General features: G+C 43.8%; 1 protein-coding gene across 6 annotated transcripts in view; it reads right to left on the bottom strand.

Annotated features, from left to right (window-relative positions):
• Nucleotides 1–22376, bottom strand: part of PLCB1 (phospholipase C beta 1) — a 376017-nt gene that overhangs the window by 342164 nt on the left and 11477 nt on the right. For all 6 annotated transcript variants that reach the window (XM_084513180.1, XM_084513181.1, XM_084513182.1 and 3 more), the window contains exon 2: nucleotides 21606–21683. In XM_084513180.1, the coding sequence (XP_084369306.1) occupies nucleotides 21606–21683 (78 nt within the window). The remainder of the gene's footprint in view (nucleotides 1–21605; nucleotides 21684–22376) is intronic.

Raw genomic sequence — 22376 nt, 5'->3', positions numbered from 1 at the left:
AAAAAAGGAGCGAGCAAGCATTTGAGCTATGCTGACACCCAATAGTTCAACAAGATTATTAGTGTCGCTACAAGGACGCAGTAAATCTGGTGCTCCACATCCATTCCAAGTTTGTAGATACTCGAGAAGCACTTATCTCCCAGTAAATAAGAACTCAAACACTGTTCAAACTACTTGAGGATGCATATTATAAACTTGATTCTGGCACCGTGCAGCATTACAGACACAAATGACAGAGCACGCTGCTCAAGCAGGACGGGTTTTTGCAGGCCTCGCTATTTCTAGCCTGAACTATCAAAAGATTGAAAACATGCATGGCCTGCCTGTCAACAGAACAACAAGTTTGATGTTAAAGTAAACAATTATTTCTACCATTTTGACTTGGAGAGTTGCTGTACTCCAAGTAAAACCTGTGCCATCAGTGCTCTGGCTGTTTTTGACAAGACCCGCTGAAGTTATTTATGTTTCCAAAATCCCCCTCAACTATAGAAGAGGGACAGCATTTTCTGCTGGTCAAATAAAGAAAACTAATTCTTGTGGATGTCAGGACTCTGTCACTACATTTTCCACCCTCATCTCTTTGGAAAAATGACACCAGCAGTGGCTGCCTTTTACAGTGATCATCCCAGGCTCTGCTCTCTTTTGCTTACAAGCATTCTGCCTTTCTTGGCATCATCTTTTATGCTGTTCCAACTGTTTAAAAACACAGAAATTAAAAAACTTTTTCTCCCCCCAGAAAATTCCTAGGCAGCCTATCGAATCCTCTAAAAATATGCCAGAAAGAATTCCCCATTCAGAACAGTACCTGAGGAGTTCCTGTTACAGTGCTTATCCCGCACACTGCGAGCTGAGGCGAGCATCCCTGAGGCAGGGACCATGCCCTCGTGTCCTTCCCCTGCTCAGCACACCGTGAGTTTGCCACTCAGTGGGTATTTTGGTGCACGGAGCCAAATCCTTTTACTGCCTGAGAACTGATGCAAGTCTTCCAGGTCTCCAAAAAAGCAGAGAAAAGTAGAACTTTGTCTGATTTGTGCGGCAGAGAGAACGAGTTCTCTTACATGATTTTTACCTTAATTCAGCAGTGAGATCTCCAGCAAATACTGCCAGCGACTGTTTATTTGTAATGGCATTTTGAAATGTTAAGCATCTGAGACACTCTCTGAAAGCAGGCGCACACTTTTCAGGCATGCTATCTGGAAGACGATCACCGAATTTTCAAGGTCCAATTATTTCAAAGTTCATTGTTTTGGAAAAAGGCTTTAGAAGACATTAGTGAAAGCAGAACTTTTCCAAAGCTCATCAAAAGCCCCATAAAAGACAAAACCTTCTCTTGCTCAGCACAATGAAGATTAGAAGCAGCAAAAAGCGCTGCTCTGTGGACAGCGTGTGCTGCTCCTCCAGCACTTTTACACACACAAGACACACAAGGGTGGGATGACAAGAAGGTTCTTGGGAAAAGCTCTATAAATAAGAAAGTGGCAGCAGGACAGTGGGAAGGAGGAGGGCGTAACAGCATACTGACTTTTATGGCAATATCTTACAGGGTTCTCAGCAAAAGCGACTCTGTGCAAGGCTCACTGCCTTTCTGCAAATCCCTCTTTCCACTGTTAAACAAGCCAGCCACCAAACAGCCACAGTGCCCTGCTGCCACACACAAACGCAATCCCTACAAAAGCAAGAGAACACTTTCTCGCTTCTTGGAGGGACCTGACAGCCCTCAAAACACTCTAGGAGCCAAGGAGCTGATTTTTTTTTTTAATTCTGCCAAGGCCAGCCCTGGCCACAGAGCCAGACTTTGGGGCATCCGAGTCCTTCCACCTCCAGTCCCTCAGTGTCTGGGAGTGAAGACCAGTGGAAATCTGTTTGCAGAGCCCTACGCAGCATCCTGGTGAACAGCCAGCCTCACCCCTCGTTGAAGTCTCTCTATAAACACGCTTAGAAGGGTACTCGGGAAAGCAGAGCCGGTGGCTCTGAGCACTTGCAGTGTGCCAGCAGAGTTCCCCACCCCAGACAGACTGGGCTGGGGCCACTCCCAGTAACTCCAGAGGTATTTCCCCCCTCCTCCAGAAGCTGCCAGTCCAACGTGCCCACCACATCGGCAGACATCCAGCGAGCCCCGGCAGGCCCAGTGAGGCTGGCAGGAGGCAGAGCTCAGCTGGGCAGCCGCATGTGGAAGGCGCAAGTGAAAAGCCTCGTGCTGGCTCCGCCAAACTGATGAACTGCTAAACACAAAGACGCCAAAACATATTCTTTAAATTAGCATGTCACGTTAACTTTTGGTTACTGGCGTAATGACAATACACCAGTTGGAAAATGAAATGTTTGGGACAGTAGTGAACACTTTGATTTGCTGTTTTCCCTGGCAGCTATTGTTTATCTTGCAAGAAGTACTTGCACATTGCACATTTCATAATAAATATCTGATTAATTGGAAAATAATCTCCATGTTTAGCTTGACTCAAGCTTGTTTTGTTTGTTTACACATCTACTTCTCTTTTTAGCAAGTGCAACAAAAATTTCAAGACAAACACTAACCATACACAGACATTTCCTTTGGAACTTTCCATCAACCTTGGCCAGGCCAAGTCTTGCTTTATTTATTGCATAACTTCTCTAGGAGGTAAATACGCACCATCCAGGAAATAACAGCAGAGTTGCTTTCTCCTGACGTGGAGAACAGGGATAAAACTACTGGGCAAGGCGATCTCTGAAGAAGTGAGTCTTCTGCTCTCCCAGCGCAGTGTGCTGCCTGGAGGAAGGTCCATGAGCAAGCCATACGGACGTGTTCGACTCCCACAGCTTCTAAATGCCTCTTCCTGAGCTCTAAAAGCGCTTGGCTCTATGTTTACGTACCCAAAAACAATCCTTTCCCATGGAATTTCACCAATTTTGTATGCCCTGGGAAATGAAGAACTGGAACACGTTCAATACAAGCAAATAACACGCAGTAAAACAAGCTGAGGGCTCAAATGGCTGAAATTTCTAGAGATGATGCATAACAGAAGTCAACAGTAATTTGTTTACTGTTACTTTCTATGCAAAACACGATAGCATGCTTTATAATCAGAAGTATATATATTGAATCTAATGTAAAAGTTGACACGAGGGGAAGGGAAGAGGCAAGTGTTGCACGGACTAGAAAAAATAGGTTTTCCTTGAAATGATACAATTTGGGTAATGATTATATGGAAGAGCTGGATGAGTTCCAAATTTTCTCTTGAGCACCACAAACTACTACACCTTCCAAATAATTACTTCCTGAACTATTTTTTAGGTTGGCTTCTAAAAAAAAAAAAACAAAACCAAAACACCACACTCATCCCAAGCTGCCAACAACAAGCTATTTAGCTGGCAACTATTAAAGGCAATTTTTACATTCAGCTTAAGGCTTTAAGTATTAAACATGTACTACTGACTGCTTTTTTTTTTTTTAAAAAAAGGATTATTTGCAGTGCAGTGGCACAGGATGCCCATTCACTGGTCAGGATCCCATTCTCCCAAGCACACAATTAGTTTCCATCTGGGACTGCAAGCGAGCAGCACAGCGCTGCGTTGCTGTTGTGCAGCCTGGAATATCACAGCCTGACAGAGCGGGGATCTTGGCCCATGTGCCAAGGTTACAGCCTGCCCTTTCTGGAGGAACTATTTCTTCACAGCAGAAAGGACCTTGGTTTAATATTTCATCCGAAGGACAGAATCCCTATTAAGGGACAGGCTCAATCCTATTTCTGCTCAGTAAAGGTTTGCTATGAATTTCCAAGGACTGCATTAAAACCACGGAATTTTACAATAGATGACACTGTACCAGAGCACCAGCTTTGAGAATGAATGCAAAGGTGTCCTTATAAAACATGATTATGCTATGATTTCTAGTCAAAATACTCCAAAGCGTCTATAATAAACTCTTCAGCATCATAATATTAAATACATTTTCTTTACTTCACCTCAGTTGAGTATTTTCATTGAACTGAACAGTACAGCTCAGCATTTCCTAAATCTCAGGTACCTGCCATGATAAAATAATGGAGTATCTCCAGCGACTTACACTGAATTTAAAGCTGGGATCTTTGAAATGTTTTCTACTTACTGAACCATCTGCTAATATCAAAAAAATACTCAAACAACTCGAAAGACTAAGGATCTGAATTTTGCTGCTCTAGCTCTTACAGATCCGTCTAGATATGCTTTAATCTTTCAAAGAGAGGCAGTAGCACCCGCCACAAGAGCTGTATTCAGCAAATACCTTGAAAATCTAAGTTTCATTTGCTCAGCTGCAGCCATGAAATTTCTCACTTTTGCATATCCAAGTTAAGAAAATCCTTTAAATTGTCCTTTTGGCTTCAAAAACACACACACACAAAAAAAAAATCATACAATACCAAGGCTAGTAGGTACAATCTATGGCAGCTTTCAGTCACCATCATTTGTAGGGTTGAAGACAAACACCGCAGGTTTCATATAAATCAGTCTCTCGTGAAGTAATGCCATGAATTCGACAAGACGCCAGGTTGTATTTCTGTCAGCCTTAATGACGTAAACCTATTTTCGTCACTCACTCCAGTCAACCACAAAGGAGAAAGTCAACTTTTCTATCCAACATTTCACTTTTCCTTACTGAAAACATAGACTGCAGCAATGGCCCCAATTTGTTAAGAATCTTTCCAAGCGAAGCCAGTGCCTCCAAATACACAGAAACTACCACAACCCAGATCTCGCAGTGCGATCTCCGACCTACATTTCAGGACATGGAGCTGAATTAGGATGTAGCCATCAGCGATTCTGTCTCAGACTGAAGTGAAAAGGCAGCAGTCAAGATGCACCTGTTTCAACCCTACTTCCCTCCAGCCCTCCATAGTTCAATTCATGGCTTTTCCCAGGCTTCAGTTTTAACCTCCCTACTTGCTTAAACTAGCAGGTCGTTCATCCTTACAGTGAGCGAGCATACGGATTAATTTGTCCCGGCATTTTATTCAGTCAGTACAGCGGGCTGCACCTTAAGCTTGGGAAGTTGTGCCAGCTCCCACAGAATCCGATGTTGGAAAAGCCAGCTGGAGATCACCAAGAGATCATCAGGCCCTGCTAAAACACTGCCAGCCCTTTTTCAACAAAGCTGAAATAATTCCAAATGTCAGACAAAGACATGTGCTTTTTTTTTTTTTATTTGAAAGTCGGCTTTTTTGTTATTATTTCTCCAACAACAATACCAGAAAAGCTGCCATTACTGTATTTTCCTCTATAGCTATATGCTTATTTTAAAAATCCCAAGGGTTTATTGTTGTTTGTTCGTTTTTAATGCAAGTTATTAGTGTAGGTGCTACTCTGAGGACTCAGAAGGCGTAATTCCAGCACACAATTTACCATCTCAATGCGACAACATGGAAGGGACTGTGGTACCCTATATGCAACCTTTTAACTTTACTTGCTTAACTTTACTTTTACTTGAGACGAGGCTGAGGCGATGGCAGGCTGTGTTTCGTGGTTTCACCAGTTCCATTTCTCTGACCTAACAAAGCTGGATGGAAGCCAGAAGACAGGTCCTCTCCTAAATGTTTACTGAAAATAATAATTAAAAAATAATAATAATTTTGCTTGGCTGCCTAAGTCATTGAGAGAGAGGGTGCAGCGTGACTCCAGCTCTCTGTAGCTGTAAGGGAGTTCAGCCCGAAGATGGCCCAATTCCAGCAGCCCAAGGACCACCAACAGGCTGCTTCGTGGTAACTGCTGGCAAGAGCAGAGATCAACACCACGAAACCACCTGAGCTGCAGAGGAAGCTGCAATAGCAGTAAGAACAAAGAAAGCACCAAGCTAAGTCATTCTCCTGTTTGCAGGTTTTATTTTCACACCTCTACATTAGTTCAGCGTCCTCTAAGTACAAAACTTTTCAGCAGGTCACAAGGGTTATAGGCAATCAGCAACAAAAACACTCCGAGGGAAGCCGACGTGCCTGGAAGTTTTGTTAGCACCTAATGCCCTCTGTGCTAATAATTGTTTCCAGTTACTTTAAAAGGCCAAGTTAATGATTACACTAGTAGTAACAGGTGGGGATTATACATAGCTGGCAGAAATCCTTTCCTTCGCTGAATTATGCCTCATTACTATTCACCTGCGGAAAGCGGAAGCCAAACGCCCTGGGGAGAAGATTCAGACACAGAGCTCATGTTTATCCACATCGGTGCGATACAGCCAGAAAACACAACCGGCCAAACGACACGCCCTCATGAACACCTCAAGGCTTCAACAGGTTTCAGACTAACACTTTTTTTTTTCTTCCCACTTTTATAAAGTATATTTGTACCCAGTCTTCAAGGGCATGAAGTAACTGTGCCCACCGCAGACCATTTAACGCCACCTGCTCCTGCAGCAGTCCAGCTGTATCTTCGGTGACACTGAAGAGCTACTTTGCACTGAGATCTCAGGCCCGCACTTGCTCTTTCGCTCCAGGATTAGGCAGGGACAGGCGATGAGGAAATCAACATCAATATATGCGGTTTTAATTGACTTTTAAATTGTCAAGGAATTAAATGTTGCTGCCAGCAAGACAAATCCCAGAGATGTACCTGTCTCGTGGCGGCCAGCTGCAAGAGGCAGAAGTTGAGCTGACGGCTACAGCATCAGTCACCCCGCAGCCTTGCTCACACGGCAGGGCTCTGCCGTCCTTCAGCAGTACCTGGCAGCGTGCAATACGTGAGGGACAGCTTAAAAGGGGGACAGCCCATGTCCACATTACAAAACGCAGATACCGTGAGACAAGAACGCTCCTGGTACAGTGCTCACTGAATTTTGCACCACCAACTTGGCAAAAGCCAAAGCCCCTGAGCACGGCTCTCCTCCTTATTTTGTATAGCAGGCCAGACAAAGCTTAAAGGCCTGAAGACACAAACTTCTGCCCCACTGCATGCAGATGAAGGTGATATTCCAGACTTGTCACTCGTCACCTTCTACTCCGAAGGTCCCTTGCAAGGGAGAAATCTCTGAGCACAAATCTAAGACAATAGAAAGCGAGCTTGTCTCTGGGAAACCAATTTATCTTCAAAGAACAAGCCCTAGCACTGTTTTTCTATTTTGACAGCATGCACAACATGAGCCCACTTAAAAATACTGCACGACTTTGAATTTTCAGAGGCACAGAAATTTATATTGCTTACTTAAAAAGAAAAAGAGAAAAAGGAAAAAAGGGATTTTCTTCTCTATTTCGGTGAAAGACCTCTCCAATGCCCAGTTGGGTAACTGTAAAACCATACAGCTTCATCTTACTCTGAAGTTTAAAACCACAGAGTTTAGACTGACTACTTAGAAAATGGTCTAATTGAAAAAAGATCCTGGAGTTAAAACGAAATGGCTCTAAACTATCTCCCCGTGGATTGCAAAGGGAGGTTTTGGTGGTTTTATTTTTTTTTCATATTTGTACTTTAATGCTATATTCATTAGTTATTTGCCTCCCAATCTAGGGTTCCATTGCCAAAAGCTGTTTATTAGCAGCATAACGTTTGGAAGTGGATGCAAACCAGCAGCCTGCTCGTAGCTCTGAGATTGCTAGGTAACAGCCAGCACTCCTCCATTCCCCTCCTCACCCCTGCCCTCAATCCTACATGCCGGCACTTCGGCACCGTGCCGTGTGTTACGGCACAGCTCTGACACGCTTCCAGCCTACCAAAGCTTCTCTTGTACAGCACTACTAAGCCTCCTGCTTTCTGCATAAAGCAAAATAAAGCTAGAGGACGGAGAAGGCATTCAAGAAGAGGACGAGTCAAAACAACACTTAATGTAATAGGAAAAGGCTCATCTACATTCGGCAAGAGTATTTCATAACACACATCATTTACTTCAGGGTCAGCACCCGCTGGCTTGACAGAACACAAAGTTCACAGCAGATCTCAGGTATTCCATGGGTATGTGCTTGTGAGTTGAGGGGGGAAACAAAAAGAAAGCTCACGTGCAGACCTATCTTTGTGGCACATTTACAACTCCAGCATATCCTTTTAGAAAGTCTCTGGGGGGAAAATAAAAGAAGCATATGATTTCTCTCTAAAATAAACAAACCAGGTAACTTGATCAATTCTCTTTAGAATACGGCCTGAGTCTTCCAGCCAGCCCAGGTTAGAATTACTGCATCTTCAACTCAACTAATAAGTGCAGGGAAAAGTACAGAGGCAGAAGTTACACCAGAACATTTGTCTTCTAAAAAAAAATCCAAGTTTGGATTTAAACCAGAATTGTTCATTCTGCCTTACATTACAGAAAGCAGATAATAACATCTACTCCTATTCCCCACGACAATAACCAAAATCAAATATGACATTCAAGACTTCCAAAAGCATCCCACTAACCACAAGAAGGCCTGCCCATACTGAAAGTAATGAGCCTAAGCAAGTTACCCTACTCTATTTTATATACAGCTACAGAGCCAAGCACGAAAGACCCAAGCAGGATCTGATCAAATCTAGGGATTGCATCTGCTCCACAAATAATCCTAGAACAAGACCTGTGCTCAAGGAGGGGGAACTTCCCACATCCCTCACAAACAGGGCAGGTGGGAGCCTGGGCTGTAAGGAGCATCCCACCTCTTCTGCTGCCCATCCACCTCGCTGGGGTACACATTGCAGAAACCCCTGGGCCTCCCGGATTATAGGAGAGGTAACTGCAGTCTTGCTACCACCACCATCGGGGCAAGCACTAGTCCTGCTCAGAAAGCCCACGTCCCTTTCTCAGCCGACTGCAGCCTGCCCCTTACACTTCCACCCCGCACTGACACCTCAGTTTTCCTTCTGTAACAAATACCAAAGCCCCAGCTGTGGCACGTTGCATCCTGAGGCAGCAACCAGTTCACAGCATTAGCAGGACACAGCCACAGACCAGCTGGCAAGGCTCCCTCCGAGAGCTCCTTCCAACCTAGTGCATCTGACGGCAGGGGGCAATGACAGAGGACAGCAAGGGATCATCTGCCACTGCCCGTGGGATCTGTACCCGCATGCCGAATTATTGCTTAAAAGCTTGCTGCCTAGCCAGAGAGATGGAAGCCTTCACCTCCACAGGTAAGAAGCACAGATGGGGGAGGAAGGGGCTGAGGGACCCGTGGCAGGAACTGACACTGCCTTTTGCAGCAGGCCACGAGGCAATCCTTTGCTCAAAGGATGCAAAGCTTGCAGCCACTAGACCCGCAATGGGCACAAACAGCCTTTTCAGTTCACGTCTTCAACCTGAAACAATGCTGTTCTGTCTGGAACACGACTCCACAGCTCATAACACGCTTACTCGCATGTTCTCAGGCTAATTCTGCAAATCATTAACAACATAATTAACAATATCAATACGAGCATTCACACCACCCAACAATCCATACCCCAAACATAAAGCCAAGCCAATTAAACAACGTACCTAATGATGTTAGGATATTATGCTGGTGGAGCAGATTTTACAATTTCTGAAACAGTCCATTAAGATCAAACGTGAAGTGCTTTCCGTTCCCCCAAAGACCTTACTCTTTCAGTTGTACCCATATAATTGGCATCTTTTTTAGTCTCTGGAGAATTTACTGTCAACTTGTAACACCCTCGGAACTCAGAGGGATCCTCATGTTGGTGTCACCATCGTGTTGATTAAACTCAAATGCACAAAAGCAATTCACAGCTGAAACACTCGATGCATGAAATCCTCAGATGCCAACAATACCTGAAAGGGATCCACAGAGCACCCTTCTGTGTTATTTGTCATGCCAAAGAACTATTAGTTTGGCTCTGAGCAGAGATCATTACAGACCAGCACTTTTGACTTAATTTATTAGAATTACCACTTCTGTCTCTCGTTGTTCTGATAATGTAATGCCATAGCAACAAATGAGAAGCTCCAAATTATAAGCGTGGCTCAGAAAGGAAGTGCATAGTTCCTGTATATACAAACTTTGATCTACTGCAGGACGGTCAACAGCATCTGTTACTCTAATATCCCACGTTATTACAGCCATTTAGCTGAACAGATCACAAAAAGACTGCTCCATTAGCCATCTTCCTGGCGTGCGTCCAGGGAAGTTGCAGAGTGGCCATGGCTGAGCATCAGCACAAACCTCAAGGACTTGGATGGGCGGCTGTGACTGAACGCCTGCATTCAGCAACCTTAGGAGCCTTACGTTGCTGTTTCCAGGCTCACATCTTTAGTTACAATATCATAGATGAGTTTGAGCACTCTAAAGAAGGTGACACAAACTGACATGTCATTGACAATTATGTTTGTAATTGCCAGTCCGACCACGTGTGAGCCCACTTCACATTTAACCTGCTCTGAAGGCAATCTGTGAAGAGCCTTTTGAATGTAACTTGGGTGGATCAGAGCTGAGCAGCCCGTGCATTGTGGAGTCCATCTGGAAACCAGAGAGAAATGGCAGAAGTCAGCCTTCTGCACAGGCAGAATTTCTGCATGAGAAAAGAGGACATGTCCAGGAAACTCAGATACAAATCTAGACAGAGCTGCATACACAGATTTTATCGGTTCTGCATGAGACAGAATTTGAGCCTGGAGCAGCAGTAAGAGGAGGAGGCAACACGTAAGTTTTAGCCTGAATCCCAGTACGTTCTGCATGAAATGTCAGGTTTTAAACAGGAGAAAAAAAAAAGAAAGCAGAAAAAAGCTTCACTCTGAGTTATGAAATGTCTCATGTTACTTCCCAACCAAGAGAAAAGCCCCTGTCAAGGAATTAAAAGATCTTGTTTCCACTACCAGCTTTGCAAAGGGATTTCTGAAGAGGCTAAACCAAAATTTTTCCTCACTGTAACCACAAAAGGGTAGATAATTCTCCCCTTACACAAAGGCTATGACGCCAGAACCTTTTGTGTCATGAAACATAGGGATGCTATGGAGGTGAGTGTAGACACATATTTCAATCTGCAAGGCAGAGTGGGTGACTTGACCTCTGGCTTTTCACCTCTTAACCTGCACTCCCTTCCTCTGTCCCTTTCTTTAACTACTTGACTTCAGTAAAAACACCGATTGCAACTTCAACATATGCATCTGCAAGACAGGGACCTACATCTGCGTATGCAAGACGCTGATATGCAAAAGATACTGGTACGAGTTGTCAGAGACAAGATACATCTGCAGTCAGCTCGCTGAGAACCTACTTCTGGCAGCAGCAAAGCAGCACCACTTTTGAAGCTGATTTTCCCCAGTTTAAATTATGCTGCGTGCAAGCCTAATGAGAATTGCTCTTCGCCTCGTCCATTTAGTACATCTGACATCATTCTGCTCCGAGCATTACTGCAGCATCTCTGACAGGCTCTTCCCAGCAACTTTGGCTGGCAAAAATGGCCAGTTTTCTGTCTTCCAGCACGTCTGCAAGAGGGTACGACACACAGAGATTTAGCTGTGATAAGTTTAGACTGCGACACTTTTGCTGGTAACATCCTCTTTCAATAAGCCAACTTACTCCACGCACAGCTCGTCTCCAACTAACTCAAAGGCACAGGCTGCAGGGGGGCCGTACTCCTCACCCACAGAAAGCACACCAAGTTCCTTGCTGAATACAGCTTTTACAGGGCTCTGACACCTGCACATTTCCAACACAATTGTGAAAGCACGTTACTTTGTTGTCAGGTACGGGTTACTTATTAGCCACCTCCCTGAATTACGGGCAGTTGTATTATTCCCTCACTTACCGCGTTGCTTTCCAGGCAGTGCTGTCCAAGTGCCACTGCTGTATTACAGCAGCCCAGCTGACAGAAGCACCTGGAGGCTTTAAGGATACGCCACCGTACCATGGGCTCGAGTGGCAAGGGAAACACCAGCTCAGGAGGTCCCAAATTGTACCTTCCTTTAGAAGGGTGCTCTTCACAAACAACAGCCCGATGCTCTTCGCTACTTCCCAAGCCAATGGGAGTTGGAAGCAGAAAGACAATGTCCACTGTATTAGTATTTTTACAGGAACTCCAGAATAAAGATATCTTTGTAAAACTGCTTTCTTCTGAAAGCTCCCTTAAATACTGAATATTTATTTTTCCTAGTCTCGAAGTCTAAACTGCCTAAGATAAATAATTTAAATTTCTATAATGGCACTCTTTTTTTTTTTTTTTTTTTTTTTCATATTCCTAACTTTCAGGCATTAGTGCTCTGTTTTATAGCACCTCTTATTAAATAAAGCTTTACACCTGACTGTCCTGACCAAGCCCAGAACAACTGGAATAACAGATAAAAACTTCCTCCAGAGTTTCATTATTGTTTTAACAGTAGCTTCAGTGAGTATCACTTAGTACCAGACAGCTACCCTGCCAATCAATACTTTTATTATTACTCTTGTTAAACAGAGTAAGTGCTGTTTATCAATCAGAACTAATCAGCTCCCTGGGTAGTAAATCACCTGTCCAAATTATTCATAGCCCTCTTTAGTGAGGCACATCGTACAGGTAAATACATAACCCATTGCACAGTTTATTCAACATACTGTTATCAGCAAGACAGCATTGGCCTAGGTCAGCTGCAAGCCAGCTCTCAGTAAGCAGCACTTGAAGTAGCTGGCGGCACGGCTGTGCTGTAGCAGCTAACAGCCCACAGGCTTCTCCAATTTTAAGGCAGACTTCGCAGCCTGGAGCTGCCAGGGATGTAGCACACAGCCAGTTTGGTGGTGCCTGTACAGGCTGCAGCCACAAAAGGCTCAGCAGAGCTCTGGAGGCACACCGCGACCTGCCTTGAGAGCAGGAGGAAGCTCTGATAATCCCCAGCCCCCATATGAAATGGGATCTCTTTGGGGAGATGGCAGAGGGGTGAAGTTCTGCCAGTCATATACAACTGCAGCCTTGAAATAGCAATGTTGTGCTTGCCCCCAAAGATGACATTGCTGTTGAGCTAACCGGGCAGCACTGTGTTTAATGTGCCCCAGAGATTCAGGATTTAAATCCTTTCTCCAGTGACAAACATTTCTCTGAAAAGAATACACACTGTTCCTCTTGCACAACGGAGAGCACATCTTGAATAAAGACATGTGCCAGTCTATAAAGCAGGAGCAATCTCCACGCTAGACATTCAGACCCTGGAAATCACTTTCCCTTGGAAATGAATGAAGACAAAAGCCTAAACCCTGTACGTCACCTTCCTCCTAGCACTACTGCAAGACGAACTGACGTCGGTAGAGCTACGATGCCACACACTACGTAACAGCGATGAGAACACGCATCTGTCACTGCTTGCTTTCACGAGTGAAGGACAGACAATGACGTCAGGAAGTCAGAATACACTGGAAAACTTGCCTCCATGGGAAGATTCATTAGAAGAAGTAATGAAGATGAATACTCATTTCCTCTCTGGTGAAGAGCCCTAACTCTGAAACGACGAAGAAGGAAGTTTGCGTGCTGACAGCACACGTACGCAAAACCAAGCCGGGGAAGGCACGGTCTCCTCATCAGATGCAGACACAAAGTCCCCTGTTTTGGTAGGGTTTGACATCCTCCAGAGCTAGCTCTGAAGTTTAGTAGGAAGACCTCTGCCTGTCGATTTGACGCAGCAGCACAAAACATCACGAAAACCTGAAGGCAGGCCACAGACATGAGACAATATATGTGTCGCTTGCAGAGGCTGCCTCCTGATTTTATAGGCTAACCAAGCAGAATATTTGGAGGAGAATGGTGATATACAAACAACACCTGGGCAGTTAGAAAAGCCCCCAAATAATAGCCAGACACGCATAGCAAACCTAAACCTCTTTTGATTTGTAGCCTGAGGTTGTTTCTGTGACACCCCAGTACTGGGATGTATAATAAAAGTCGTCATTAAAGCACAGAAGATAGGACTGAAATATGATTCTCTGGGGAAGGACACTACAGAGGTGTGCCCATACACACTAACCCCGCATCAGAAGGAAGGCAGTGCATGCAACAGCAAATTGTTATCCCTGTAAATGCAGGCCAGGCGCTTTGCCATTTCTGCTCTGTGTGATGCTAACTGCAGGCATGCAGAGCTGCTGAACGATACCACCAAGACTGCAGGAGTCAGCAAAAGGCAGGAGAGGAAAGCAAGGTCAAGCATACATTTTTAATGGTAAAAAGCCTGAAAGCAACTGAGGCAAGTATTAGTACAAAACTGCAAGCTGTATGGACATTTGTTGCCAGTTACTTGGACACTCACACAGGAAGATCACACGAATGGAGACAGAACATTGTATTTAAAGTGCCCTGAAAATAATGCTCTATCTCCTAAAGAGCTTGGGGAAGAAAACAGGAAAAAAAAAAAAAAAAAAAAAAAAAGCAAGCATATTGGGGATGGGAAGCAGCTAGGCTAGGAAGCATTAGAGAAGTGTCTGAGCTTGCCGAGCAGCAATGTGACAGGCACTCCGAGAGATCAGTTATCCTCCCAGCAATCAGGAAAGCTGATGGCCTAGAAGCCAATTTTCAAACGGTGCTAATAATAGGTCAGTCAGCAAAGCACATGCTGCAGAAATTCAGCCAAATGTATGTACAAACAGTGGACGTGAACACAAGAGGCTGTTTTAATTAAGGAGAAGCGAGACTGAGGACTAACTCTCTCGTTTACCAGGAGCACCTCCACCAGCAAGGCAGGCACCCTGTGCCAGCTGCTGAGCGGGCAGGCACAGGCAGTCCCTGCCGGAGGACTTGTGATGGACAAAGTCAGCAGAGGGCAGCCCGGGAGGCACGGCAGCCCATTGCCAAGTTAGGGCAAATCGGGACCGAGAGGAGACGAGTGCCCAGGTCTCCTGACTCCCAGACAGCTCCTAAAAGCACGCATTGCTCTTGGTTAAGGCCAAGTGCCTACAGAAACATTAAGCAGCACTATAGCACAGGAGATGTGAATCATGGGGAAATTGTTATTGAAGTCACAGCATTGGAAACGCTGACACAGATGCCCATTAAAGAAGCCACTTCAGCATACAGCTAATATTCTTCTGTACCACAAATTGTCTTAGGACTGTTCTCAGTACCTGAGAATTTAAAAGCGCGAAAATCTGGATTTCAGAAGGTTATGGACAGCCCAAAGTCATCCTCCTTTTTTGAAGTTCTTTGGGTTCCTCATTTCAGAAACTGTACTTTGGACTTACTGTGTAGATTAAACCCAAAGCCTGTTTGCTGCTCCTGCCTCCCTCACAATAATAAGGGAGATATTTAGCAGTGGGAAATGCTCATTAGAGATCTGCGTTTGATGTAGTACCATTTCCCTAATGGGCCTTGAACAATTTCCATGTTTTGAAAGCAGAGAGATTTCCTTTTAAAAATAAAATCAGCGGCCTGATGGGAAGTTGACCTCCATGAAATATTTCCTTCCATTATCACTTTCTGTGGCAATCCTCTACCACTTTCCTTGTCTCTTTTATTCCCCTCACATACCAGTATTTTCAGTGGTTACAGAACCCCACGAGCTGCAACTTCCAGGTGACCACGAGCTGCTGCCAGGCTGACCGCCCTGCGTGCCAGGAGGTATTTCTGTACTGAAGACAAAGCACCAGCAGGCAGGTCAGCTTTCCAGGACTGCCACTCTGGCCGCTAACAGAGACAGTGGCTCAACGTTTGAATGCTTTACCCTCAGCTGTTAGGGATTAGTTAGATCATCTACTGCCACGGTGATTTTTGTGATGTTTCTCACACATCACCTGTGGAGGAAGAACTCACCTTTAAGATTTCAATTCCAAAGTCTGCACTGCTGAGCCTACTGGTTACAACCACCCCTTAGCAAGCAGTTGCATCCTCGAAGAGCTGCTCTTCCATTTCTCATGAAAAATGTGACAGACACAGCTTTGGATGCCAACATTTTCAGTAATTTTCTTATCCCAAAGTTTTGCAGCCTGTTCAAGAAACCACATCCCTGTTCTTGAGTTCCTACTGCCCCTACAACAGCTCCCAACATTACACCTCATATTCACCAACCAAGAAGATGCAAAACCCAGGCAGAGGCCCAGGTATTTGCTGCGCCACTATTTTTTACTAGCTTCTTCAGCTTCACTCCGATTTCTAGTTCTGGAAACCTCACATCACAACTCCTCATCCCAGAGGAGTCCTCATCCAGATTCCCAAAGAAAATACCCTGCGTCACCTCTTCCAGCATGTGACTTCTTTGTTCTGAAAATGGCTTTTTCAACCCAACCTCACCCAGTAGTGGTTGAAGACTGGCCTCGCTTCCTCAGTACCTCAGCCGCCTTCAAACACAAAAGACGCCTCATTCCCTGCATTGCCAACTGAACTACAGTGAGTTACTCCTGCCCTGAAAAATCAGAAGCAATCCACACACGCAATAAATGGATAAAGGAACGGTGCCATACGGGCTTAGCCTCAAACATTGCCATTCATGGCAATGTAACTCGCCCTTCAGCAGAAGAGGATTATAATCCGGTATCACAAGGGTCCTGTTGATAAGAAGCTTCCCCAGCTGTGGCATGATTTCCATGCATGCCAGTTTTACACTAGAGGCAGATGTAGATTACACATCATGTTTTTACAGAAGTCTATGGAGAAGCACCGCAAGTACTTGAGCACTGAGAACATGAGGCATTTAATACAGAACCTGCTACCAGTACAACAAACAAAGCACTCCTCAAAGGCTTAAACATACAGGTCTTATTCAGTACCTGGTAAAATGCCAGTGTGGCACAGGGATCTAAGTTCTTCCAGCTCCTGCGTTTTGCAGCTAAATCAAAGGCAAGTCTATCTGCACGTCAGAAACTGTGCGATAGCGTCCCACGTATCCAATATTCACTATCAAACAGTATTAACAGACAGAGATGTTGACTGCTGAAATGTGAGAGTTGCTAAAAAACCACGAGGAAAGCCAGCAAGTTTTTCATTGTACATGTTAAAATAACCATTTCCACGGAGAGACATGCACCATCTTTTCTCATTTAATTAATGATATTTATAATCTCAGTTCTCCAAAAGGTCTAGTTATTCAGCTTTTTTTCCTTTTTACATGCCAGGAAGAGAGGTGTGAATACATGTTTAATGATGCACCTCTTGGATGTTCTCAGCAACGAGATCCACCGCTGAGTAACCTTGCTCTTGAGTAAATTAAGCCAAACAGTTGGTTTTAGGAGCAGGTATTTTTATACCTAGTCGTATTAAATATTAAATCCTTCCCATTAAATTATTACATATATTTTAAATATTGATATATTAACTCCAGCCATTATTGTTTGCTTGTCAGATGTATTGTAAAACCTAGGAAGATGTAATGAAAAGATCTTTGACCCATAGGGCAGTCCAAATATTGACCGGATTGCTTTAAAGCCCCTATTCAAGACAGACACAAAAGAACTCTCTCAAATAACTCAGCCATAATCCCCAGCAGCTGGAAAAACGCCACATCTTTCATTTGGACGAGGGCAATGGGAACGACACAGAATTTACAAACATGCTGAAGCCAAGTCTAATCCTACAGAATCCTACCTACAGCAGGCAGAGCCCTGGGGCTCTCCTTCACACATCCACTCAGCAGGCCACATTTGGTTTTCAGGCCCAAAGAGACTCGGTCACCTCAGGACACAAGTGGAGAAAGGACCTTTGAGGCCAAAAAAATATCATCTTGTTATCACCAGGAACCACAGTGTGTAGTGTCATGAAATGAGAAAGCTCCAGCTCAGAAGAAGCTGGAGAAAATGCCCAGCGGTAGGTACATCATCCCACCTTCTCTCAAATACATTCAGAAGCTCAAGCTATGAATTCTGCAAGCTTCCCCAGCCTCGGGAGCAGGGACACCTCCCTGATATCCCATAGCTTAGGTGGTGCTAGCACTCTGACTGCAACCAGCAGAGGAGGAAGCTTCAGCCACGCATCCCCTCCTACTGAGCATCCCCTCAGCACTTAGAGCACTTTCTCAGCACTGCCTTCCGTCAGACAAATAGGATCAACATCTCTTTACAACAGCTTTTCTGAGGAAGACAGATTAGAAGGCACTGTTGACTCCCCAGACCCGGATGCCTACATTTCATGACACACACAGTTAGACAGCTCATCTCTTTCCACGTGGACTGGGTCTCCATGCCCCCAGTTTTCAGCATGCTGCCGTGTCGGTGAGGTTACCTACCTGCCCACTTACACATAAATCAACCAACACTAAAAACCGATGCCATCCATTTGATTGCATAATACAACTTCCAGCTAGAGAATGCAAAAATAATAATGCACAAACTGGCCAACAATACTTATTTCTTGTCCTGTGCTGCCTATGCATCTGTTGATAGACTGGTTTCTGTCTGCGTGTATCCCCTGAGAACTGCTGTTATCTCTCCTTTTTATTCCGGTAGAATTTCTTTTCACCTGGTTGAATTTCAATTTGTCCTTCTTCAACACTCATGAACAGAAGAACAAATGACAGAAATGGCATTCCGTTTTCGAAGAAGGAGCAAAGAATTGAAATATGTTTTAGTCAGGTCATAGAAATACAACAATGCAATGAATATTGTCTGCGTTTCCTATAGTTAAGGGACATTACTGAAACAATAAGATATATAACAGATGTTAGCTTGTCACATTAATTATTTTTTCTTTTTTTTTTTAAACCCCATGTTGAGAATCATTCAAGTAATAACGTGAAATCAGCCATCGCTCTGCATACAGATGAAGCAAGTATTCCAGAACTTTCACCAACAAAAGAATTTCATACTGCAAAACCCAACTAAAATCAGAAAGCTGTCCTGCCATCTGTTTAAAATGGGCTTTAAATTTCCTTGTTGTCATCAGAAAAGAAATACAGCAAAATGCTATGTATGACTATTTTGAAGGCTTATCTTTATCGATGGCAGCAAAATGTAGTTAAACACGCAAACACACGGTGAGCGTGTCACACCGCAGGATCCCGCGGTGCTCCTGTCAAAGCACAAGCCCAGAGCTGAACTGAATTTGCTTCGCAGCCCCTCACTGCAGCTAAGCCCATGCTACGGTAGGCAGCAAAGGTCAACCTAGCACATAAAAATCAAAGAGGAATGGCACAAGGCCAGAAGAACCCGTACACATTTCCATCCTAGGCTACTGTTTACTCTGCTGCTGATAAAGTCAATTTACACAGAGAAGCGTGATCAACCGCTTGGTGATACAAAAGCTCCTCAAGTCCAAGTGCAGTGGTGCTGGGCCTGGGTATCTGGCAGGACACACCTGAGCCAGCCCAGACACAATCAAAGGGTCAAAACACAGCCCTGAAGGAAGAAGCAAGGCGTGTGAGCACACATCTTGCACTGAGGGAGGCCTGAGCAGTTCACTGCTTGCCTTGCCTGAGGTTGTCAGATGCAGGGAGGGAAACGCTACGATCTCCTTCATCCTGAACCCAAAAAGCAACACACAACCTCTCCAGGAACTCAGTTCTTCGTGAGGCCAGAGCTCGTTCTGAAGGACTTCTCAGACACACTGCTAGACACTACGTATTATTTCCTTTCTCTGCAGAGAGGAAACAGGAAAACAATGCAAGCTCAACCAGTTAGAGAAAGCTACACAGCTACAGCCACCAGTGACCTAAGCTAAATAAAAAATTAAGAAGAGGAGCTTTTTTTTTTTTTTTTAAATATACAGTGCTTCATGTATTTATTTTAGATTACTGATGAGACAACAGCAACCAAAGCAGCTAGACAAAAGCCAGTTTCTTCAAAACAATACTAGATTAAAAAAAAAAAAAAAAAAATCACAGTCACACAGGGGCAGTGTCCTTCTGATACTGCTTCAAGCAGTTCCACTGTCATCACAAGATCACCATTTACATAGAAAGAAGGAAATTCTCTTAATTTCTATATATCCTCCTTTTCAATGTATTTGTTATTTCACAGTAAACACGAACCCAAATATTCTCTGTAACAGCAGAAAGTGGCGTTTCCTTCCCAGTCCTTGCAGTATCAGCACCCCAACAGAAATACTTTTACTTTCTTTATGTAGGTACTGTTATAATGGGGTACAGGAACAAGCTTTCCCTAATTGCCATGAATTATTAACCAGAAAAAAAAAAAAAAATCACTTTTGTTGCCCTTCACAGAGGCTTGATTTGCAAGTTTAAAAATCAAAGTGACATTTAATGTCTCTTGTACAAATGCCCAAGCTTTTAAAAAAAAAATGCTCTGGGCATTATAAATACATTTTTTCATGAATATGAGCACAACAATTCTATAAATAGCTATTCTTCACAGAATTGCTTCAAGACATTGTTTTTAGAGACAACAGTAGGAAACTGAAGGAGGACTTAGTGCCAAATATATTAAAAGTTAAATAAACTCTCCAATCAACTCCGGTTTTCCATTTATTATTACAAAGTTTGCTACTCTTTTTCAACTTAAACAATTAGTTTATGCAAGGGAAGCAACAAATCAGTAGACTGTGCTGTGTCTTGGCATAGCTACTGAGTTGGTGTAAATCAGTCATATCCTTCAACTTCTCAGGGGATCCACTTTGCTTCTTCGGGCAGCTATTTAACAACTCCAGACTGTCAACAGATGAACGCATTAATAACCAGCACCACCTTGTACAAGCACAAGCAAAGTAAGGCAGGATTTTTATTATAACTCCAAGATATGACTTTCAAATACACTGACTCAAAACTGTTCTCCATCTCCTCTAAAAAGCAAACATCGCAAGATAAATATGAGCTAATGTAACAGCAAATTGCCTGTACAGTCTGCACATTTAATGGTTGCTACCTCCTCAAGCAATTTGTGCGTTGGTATCTAAACATAAAATCAACAGGAACTTGTGAAAAACAGCTACACAATGAGCAAAGCAGGTTTCCATAGCCAGAATAGCATACTTAGTCATCTTGGCATGTACTCCAAAACAAGGCCAAAGGCCCAACACTACCAGGTTTTCAGCAGGCAAAGGGTACAGGCACTTAGCTCCTAAGCACTTGGAAGTTCATCTGTAGAAAAGAGGAACCTATTTCGTTTCTAGTTTTACTGCAGCATTTTGCTATAACAATTTCAGCAATAATTGGCTATTACATAGTTTATATGCTTTATGAAAGAAGTTGTACCCAACTGCTAATCGCACAGATGCTTTCAGCATGCTGCAAACCACAGTCTCCAACAGCTGGAAATACAACAGGGCTGATTTCAAGGGGTGACACCAACACCAAACTGGAGTAATGCAGCGATGAATCAGGCCATGAGCTTCCCAACAGCTCCCCAGCCATAACAGTGATCTAAGCATGCTGCAATGTTTTTAAAAGAAAATGAGCATCCAGTAAGGATTAGTAAGAATTTCATGACGTGGCCCATCAGGCGAGGCCAGGGAGCGTGGGGCAGTTCAGGAGGAAGAATTCAAAAGGAGCTCCAGCCTCTGGGTATTCTAGCCCTGCCATGTACCACATGGAAGGCAAGACAGAAACCACAAGTCAAGTATGAACCAAAACAGCTAGATTGTCACCTGTAAACCAAAGCATTTATACAACTCATCGGGCAACAGCTCAACAACGTAGCCAGAAACAATAGGAGCACAGCAGAAATCCAGTCTCCTACCCTTTTCTCCATGTTTTGTGCACCAGGAATGGACCACAGACCTTTTTATGTTCACTCCCCAGAAGAGTAGAGGAACAAACACTGATGCTATGTTTGTCTAACATGCCAGAACCAGCACACAAAGCCTCCTGACTGCTGCCCATCACACCATAGCAAACAGAAAGGATCATTCTAGAGTAATTAATCTTTTCCTCTTACCTTGTTTTGATCTGTCCAGTAGAAGAAAAATCCCTGTGGATCTGTTCTGAGAATAATCGGAGTGACAACAGTGGAGTCCTAGAAGGAAACAAAACACAAATTAACGTTAGCACACAGGACACGTAATTATGCACTAGCTGCTTTGCCACCCCGTTAATGAACTGCAACATCTAGATACTACTCAGAAGGTATCACTTGCAAGATGTCACTAGAAGAATTTAATGTCACCTATCTCCATTTTCCTGACATAATGTATTTCCATTACTGAAAAGACAGTATTAAATAACTTCAAATGTGTCAACGCATGGAGTTTTTCCAGAAAAGCTGGAAGTGGAGTTCAACAGACATCGCGTGCTAATTGCCAAACCAGAGCCCATACAAAAAAGTACTACAGTTATCACAAGTCCCATATGTGAATCCAAATTAACCTTTGGATATAGAGAAAACCTAAATGCCTACAAGCTTTAATTAACAGATAAAGACTGACTTTGCCAACAAAACCTGAGGTAGTGCCTACTATGTTATAATAAGGCTTTGTCAACTACTTTAACACTAACAACCACCACCACGCAGCTATTAGGGTTTTAGTCATGACATACACATGCTCTTTCCCTTCCCCCAGATCAGTTTAAAACCTGTCTGCTCTGGTAACAAACATAGCTCAGGTCATTTAAAAACAAGCACACTTGTAAGCGCCAGCACTAAGGAGGCCTGGTTTCCTACATATTTATGTATTCTGACTGGCGCCTGACCCAGGAGATACAAGCTCTA

This window comes from Aythya ferina (assembly GCF_964211825.1).
Source record: "Aythya ferina genome assembly, chromosome: 3".
Classification (NCBI taxonomy): Eukaryota; Metazoa; Chordata; class Aves; order Anseriformes; family Anatidae; genus Aythya; species Aythya ferina.
The sequence above is the reverse complement of the archived record's forward strand: the minus strand, read 5'-3'. Positions and strand labels throughout refer to the sequence as shown.